General features: G+C 40.4%; 1 protein-coding gene across 1 annotated transcript in view; it reads left to right on the forward strand.

Annotated features, from left to right (window-relative positions):
- Positions 1-6,492: 6,492 nt before the first annotated feature.
- LOC311109300 (guanine nucleotide exchange factor VAV3-like) overlaps positions 6,493-7,500 on the forward strand; it is a gene marked incomplete at its 5' end in the record, with an annotated part of 49,302 nt that continues 48,294 nt past the window's right edge. Inside the window, 3 exons of the mRNA XM_084152133.1 lie at positions 6,493-6,510; positions 6,743-6,829; positions 6,952-7,037. Of these exons, the coding sequence (XP_084008259.1) occupies positions 6,493-6,510; positions 6,743-6,829; positions 6,952-7,037 (191 nt within the window). The remainder of the gene's footprint in view (positions 6,511-6,742; positions 6,830-6,951; positions 7,038-7,500) is intronic.

A 7,500-nucleotide genomic window follows, 5' to 3' on the forward strand; every position in this document is an offset into this window, starting at 1 on the left:
ACATTCACAAGGCCGCAGGGCCAGACGGATTACCAGGACATGTACTCCGAGCATGTGCTGACCAACTGGCAAGTGTCTTCACCGACATTTTCAACATGTCCCTGACTGAGTCTGTAATACCAACATGTTTCAAGAAGACCACCATAGTCCCTGTGCCCAAGGACACTAAAATAACCTGCCTAAATGACTACCGACCCATAGCACTGACGTCTGTTGCCATGAAGTGCTTTAAAAGGCTGGTCATGGCTCACATCAACACCATTATCCCAGAAACCCTAGACCAATCTCTATTGCACTCCACACTGCCCTTTCCCACCTGGACAAAGGTACACCTACGTGAGAATGCTATTCATTGACTACAGCTCAGCGTTCAACACCATAGTGCTTCAAAGCTCATCACTAAGCTAAGGATCCTGGGACTAAACACCTCCCTCTGCAACTGGATCTTGGACTTCCTGACGGGCCGCCCCCAGGTGGTAAGGGTAGGTAACAACACATCTGCCACGCTGATCCTCAACACGGAGGCCCCTCAGGGGTGCGTGCTCAGTCCCCTCCTGTACTCCCTGTTCACCCATGACTGCATGGCCAGGCACGACTCCAACACCATCATTAAGTTTGCAGATGACACAACAGTGGTAGGCCTGATCACCGACAACGATGAGACAGCCTATAGGGAGGAGGTCAGAGACCTGGCCATGTGGTGCCAGGATAACAACCTCTCCCTCAACGTGACAAAGACAAAGGAGATGGTTGTGGACTACAGGAAAAAAAGAGGACTGAGCACGCCCCCATTCTCATCGACTGGGCTGTAGTGGAACAGGTTGAGAGCTTCAAGTTCCTTGGTGTCCACATCACCAACGAACTATCATGGTCCAAACACACCAAGACAGTCGTGAAGAGGGCACGACAAAGCCTATTCCCCCTCAGGAGACTGAAAAGATTTTGCATGCGTCCCCAGATCCTCAAAAAGTTGTACAGCTGCACCATCGAGAGCATCCTGACTGGTTGCATCACCGCCTGATATGGCAACTGCTCGGCTTCCGACCGCAAGGCACTACAGAGGGTCGTGCGTACGGCCCAGTACATCACTGGGGCCAAGCTTCCTGCCATCCAGGACCTCTATACCAGTATATGGATATGTGGTCCTCTGTAGCTCAGCTGGTAGAGCACGGCGCTTGTAACGCCAGGGTAGTGGGTTCTATCCCCGGGACCACCCATACACAATACAAAATGTATGCACACATGACTGTAAGTCGCTTTGGATAAAAGCGTCTGCTAAATGGCATATTATTATTATTAAAACATTTTTCCTCACCCATCTACACACTATACCCCATAATGACAAAGTGAAAATATGTTTGTAGACATTTTTGCAAATTTATTGCAAATTAAATACAAAAATATATCATTTACATAAGTATTCATAACCCTGAGTCAATACATGTTAGAATCATCTTTGGCAGGGATTACAGCTGTGAGTCTTTCTGGGTAAGTCTCTAAGAGCTTTGCACACCTGGATTGTACAATATTTGCACATTATTCTTTAAAAGATTCTTCAAGCTCTTTTTTTCTCAACATTTTTTTGTTGTTGTTGTTGTTTTATTTTACATTTTTATTTAAAAAATAAATGCATTGTTGGTTAAGGGCTGTAAGTAAGCATTTCACGGTAATGTCTACACCTGTTGTATTCGCCGCATGTGGTAAATAAAAATTTATTTGATTTGATTTGATGTATTAATTACTGTATATATTTAGTTATATATTTATTACTGTATATATGTTGTTATGTATTTTTACTGTATTAATTTAGTTGTACATATTTATCTGCTGTCTCCTGACATATTTAGCTCCCTAACTATTTCACTGACAGTAAATAACCTCACAGCATATGACAGTATAACATCACAGCATATGACAGTATATAACTTCACAGCATATGACACTATATAACCTCACAGTATATGACAGTGTGAACCTCACAGCTTATGGCAGTATATGGCAGTATATAACCTCACAACATATGACAGTATATACAGTAACTTCACAGGTTATGACAGTATATAACCTCACAGCATATGGCAGTATATGAGAGTGTACAACCTCACAGCATATGACAGTATATAACCTCAAAGCATATGACAGATAATAACCTCACAGTATATGACAGTACATAACATCACGTCATATGACAGTATATAACTTCACAGCATATGACAGTATATAACTTCACACCATATGACAGTATATAACCAAACAGCATATGACAGTATATAACCTCACAGCATATGACAGTATATAACCTCACAGCATATGACAGTATATCATCTCACACCATATGACTACATATAACCTCATAGCATATGACAGTATATAACCTCACAGCATATGACAGTATATAACCTCACAGCATATGACAGTATATAACCTCACAGCATATGACAGTATATAACCTCACAGCATATGACAGTATATAACCTCACAGCATATGACAGTATATAACCTCACAGCCTATGACAGTATATAACCTCACAGCCTATGACAGTATATAGCCTCACAGCCTAACACAGTATACAGTGCCTTCAGTATTCATATCCCTTGACTTATTCCACATTTTGTTGTGTTACAGCCTGAATTCAAAATGGATTTTAAAACATTTTTCCTCACCCATCTACACACTATACCCCATAATGACAAAGTGAAAATATGTTTGTAGACATTTTTGCAAATTTATTGCAAATTAAATACAAAAATATATCATTTACATAAGTATTCATAACCCTGAGTCAATACATGTTAGAATCATCTTTGGCAGGGATTACAGCTGTGAGTCTTTCTGGGTAAGTCTCTAAGAGCTTTGCACACCTGGATTGGACAATATTTGCACATTATTCTTTAAAAGATTCTTCAAGCTCTGTCAAGTTGGTTGTTGATCATTGTTAGACAGCCATTTTGAAGTCTTGACCTAGATTTTCAAGCCAATTTAAGTCAAAACTGTAACTAGGCCACTCAGGAACATTCGATGTCGTCTTGGTAAGCAACTCCAGTGTATATTTAGCCTTGTGTTTTAGGTTATTGTCCTGCTGAAAGATGAATTTGTCTCAGAGTGTCTGTTGGAAAGCAGACTGAATCAAGTTTTCCTCTAGCATTTTGCCTGTGCTTAGCTCTATTCCGTTTCTTTTTCTCCTAAAAACACTCCCTAGTCCTTGACGATGACAAGCATACCCAGAACATGATTCAGCCACCACCATGCTTGAAAATATGATGATGTGCTGTGTTGGATTTGCCCCAAACATAACTCTTTGTATTCAGGACATAAAGTGTATTTCTTTGCCATATTCTTTAGCAATTTTACTTTAGTGCCTTATTGCAAACAGGATCCATGTTTTGGAATATTCTTTATTCTGTACAGGCTTCCTTGTTTTCACTCTGTCATTTAGGTTACTATTGTGGAGTAACTACAATGTTGTTGATCCATCCTCAGTTTTCTCCTATCACAACCATTGAACTCTGTAACTGTTTTATAGTCACCAGTGTAAATGGTGAAATCCCTGAGCGGTTTCCTTCCTCTCCAGGAACTGTGTTAGGAAGGACGCCTATATCTTTGTAGTGACTGGGTGTATTGATATGTTATTAATAGCTTCACCATGCTCAAAGGGTCTCGTGTGGCTCAGTTGGTATATAATGGCGCTTGCAACGCCAGGGTTGTGGGATTGATTCCCACGCGGGACCAGTACAAAAAAGTATGAAAATGTATGCACTCACTACTGTAAGTCGCTCTGCATAAGACCATCTGCTAAATGACTAAAATGTAAATATTCAATGTATGCTTTTTTATTTTTATCCATCTACCAATAGGTGAACTTCTTTGCGAGGCATTGGAAAACCTCCCTGGTGTTTGTGGTTGAATCTGTGTTTGAAATTCACTGCTTCACTAAGGGAACTTACAGACAATTGTATGTGTGGGGTACCGAGATGAGGTAGTCATTAAAACATTTTTTTAAACACTTTTATTGCACACATAGTGTGTCCATGCAACTTATTATGTGACTTGTTAACCTCTACGGCAGGACTGCCCAACCCTGTTCCTGGAGAGCTACCGTCCTGTAGGTTTTTGCTCCAACCCTAATCTAGCACACCTGATTCTAATAATTAGCAGATTGATAAGATGAATAAGGTTAGTAACACCTGGGGTTGGAGCGAAAACCTACAGGAGGGTAGCTCTACAGGAACAGAGTTGGGCAATCCTGTTTTAAGGGATCGGTGTCCCGTATACGGGACGGTTGAGCTAACGTGCGCTAATGTGATTAGCATGACTGTTGTAAGTAACAGCAAACCTTCCAGGACATAGACATGTCTTATATGGGCAGAAAGCTTAAATTATTGTTAATCGAACTGCACTGTCCAATTTACAGTAGCTATTACAGTGAAAAAAGACCATGCTATTGTTTGAGGAGAGTGCACAACAACAAAAAACGTAACACGGCAACTGGTCTGATACATTCACCTCTGAAGGTAAATAACGTACTTACGTCCAGTAATCTTGCTCTGATTTGTCATCCTAAGGGTCCCAGAGATAAAATGTAGCATAGAGTTTTGTTTGATAAAATCAATTTTAATATTCAAATGTAGGAACTTGCTTCTACAGTTTGAACCCCTGCTGTCTCTGGCTCCACACCCACCACGCCCGGCCATCTAGATGTGTGAAAGTTAGTGTGTAAGCTAATGATCATGTATGACATTCCTGGGAGTGTGTAAACCTACATTTTGGTTTACCATATCATTTTTGTATGTTCTCTATAGTTATGTACTTGAAAATGTATCAATTGACCAATTTGGCACATTTGGGCAGACTTCATACAAAATAGTCTAGTATTGCAATGCTTCACTGGATCAATCTGAAACTTTGCACACACAATGCTATCAAATTGCGCCTAAACTGCAATATTATATTTTGGCCTTTGTCTTGCATTTCAAAGATGATGGAACAAAAAAATCTATAGAAAACGCATGTTTTTTTGTTTGTATTATGTTTTACCAGATCTAATGTGTTATATTCTCCTACATTAGTTTCACATTTCCACAAACTTCAAAGTGTTTCCTTTCAAATGGTATCAAGAAAATGCATATCCTTGCTTCAGGTCCTGAGCTACAGGCAGTTAGAGTTGGGTATGTCATTTTAGGTGAAAATTGAAAAAAAGTGTCCGATCCTTAAGAGGTTTTAAGCAAATATTTACTCCTGAACTTATTTAGGCTTGCCATAACTCAAGACAGTTCAGCTTTTCATTTTTAATTAATTTGTAAAAATTTCTAAAAACATAATTCCACTTTGACATTATGTGGTATTGTGTGTAGGCCAGTGACACAATCTCAATTTAATCAATTTTAAATTCAGGCCGTAACACAACAAAATGTGAAAAAAGTCAAGGGTTGTGAATACTTTTTGAAGGTCCACATAATGGCTCCTACTGAGATCTGCCTTGAGACAAGATTATTGCTCATAACGATGCCTCTATCAACCTGCTTGCTATTTCAGCACCACTTCAGGCCTACAGCATACATACCCTAGGCCTACACACTGATAAAAACACATCACAGCTGCCACCAACACATCACAGAAGGTTGGTGGCACCTTAATTGGGGAGAACGGGCTCGTGGTAATGACTAGAGCAGTATCAGTGGAATGGTATCAAATACATCAAACACATGGTTTCCAGGTGTTTGATGCCATTCCATTTGCTCCGTTACGGACATTATTATGAGCCGTTCTCCCCTCAGCAGCCTCCACTGCAATACATGTATCTCAATGAAATATCTCTGACAAGATTAGGTACAATGTGAATACTATTAAGTTGTTCTCTTTGTGTAAGAGTTTGACAGAGGTTACACAATGTTTGGCTCCCCATCTCTCTTTGAGAAAGATTTCTAGCGCATCATTAGTTTTTTTTATTCAGCTTGACATTGTTTTCTTCTGAAATCTGCACTTAAAAAATCAGTCGTCTCTCTTTAGTCTTGACATACAGGGTGTTGATGATGTGGGTAGGTGAATACAGTTTGACACGTACCAGGAAAGTACTAGAAGCGAGTCACGTCGTGTATGAAAGTGAACATTTACTCTGAGGGCATCTGCAATGATTTCAATTGGCTAAATGATCCACTTGACATTGATTGGGGGAATCAAGCTAATGTGGTTAATGTTCCTGGAGTGTTTCTCTGCATTGCGTCGTGTGGTGCGACAGCAACAAAGTGGTTTTCAGCGCTGATTATCTCAGACCCTATGATAGATGGGATTTTAAACAGTGCTACTTGAACCAGGCTCACTCTGTGTTGAGAGGAAGATTTACACAATGTACTCTTGCATAAACAATTAATCATGCTGCTCAAAAAGAGAGAGAGAGAGAGAGAGAGAGAGAGAGAGAGAGAGAGAGAGAGAGAGAGAGAGAGAGAGAGAGAGAGAGAGAGAGAGAGAGAGAGAGAGAGAGAGTCCTCTAGAATATGTGGACATTGCGGGAGGTACGATTTTAATCATGAAGTTGTAGATACTTTTGCTCCACACTAATACAGAACTAATGAAGAAACAGGAGTTAGAAAGACTATTAGTTAGGCTACTGTATGGAATAGCATTGGAAAGCAGTCATTTGTTGTGAGCCTGTCTCATATAGTGAATGCCAAAATGCACCCATCTTGAATGTCAAGTCTTAATGTTTGTTGTTTTGTGTTCTCTGTGTTGTGTTGGGTACTGTAGGACCTGGCTCAGTACGTCAATGAAGTGAAGAGAGACAACGAGACTCTGAGAGACATAGCCCAGTATCAGAAATCCATCGAAAACCTTGTAAGTACCTAATCTTGATTAAAAAATAATTGTGAAGTGAGCTGGGTTTTAAGTGTGACCTCTTTCTTTCTTCCCCCCATCTCTCTCTCTCTCTCTCCCCCCCCCCCCCCCCCCCCTTTCAGAATCAGTCTCTTAGTATCTATGGGAGACCAAAAGGAGACGGAGAGGTACGCGTTGCCTCAATCGACAAACGTGCCAAACAGGACCGGTGAGATGTCTGTCTGTCTGGTGTGTGTGTGTTTCTGTGTGAGTGCATGTGTGTGTGTTTCTGTGTGAGTGCATGTGTGTGTGTTTCTGTGTGAGTGCATGTGTGTGTGTTTCTGTGTGAGTGCATGTGTGTGTGTTTCTGTGTGAGTGCATGTGTGTGTGTTTCTGTGTGAGTGCATGTGTGTGTGTTTCTGTGTGAGTGCATGTGTGTGTGTTTGTCTGCAACATGGCAAGATAAGATCAAGTCTTTTTTTAGTCCTTGCGTCTGCTGCTTGCTCATAATGCTTTATGGATGTAGTAATAGGTGTTTATTAGCAGCTATTGTAGTGTATTCTGCATAACGCAATCAGGCATTAGAAATGCACTTATAATACATTCTGAAGAGGGTATTCATGCTAACCAAATGGTCTTCTTTTTATCTTACCTGACAAAGACTTCTGTGAAGTGGAAACATTTGTGTATTT

The sequence above is a fragment of the Coregonus lavaretus genome (assembly GCF_964263955.1).
Source record: "Coregonus lavaretus genome assembly, chromosome: 34".
Classification (NCBI taxonomy): domain Eukaryota; kingdom Metazoa; phylum Chordata; class Actinopteri; order Salmoniformes; family Salmonidae; genus Coregonus; species Coregonus lavaretus.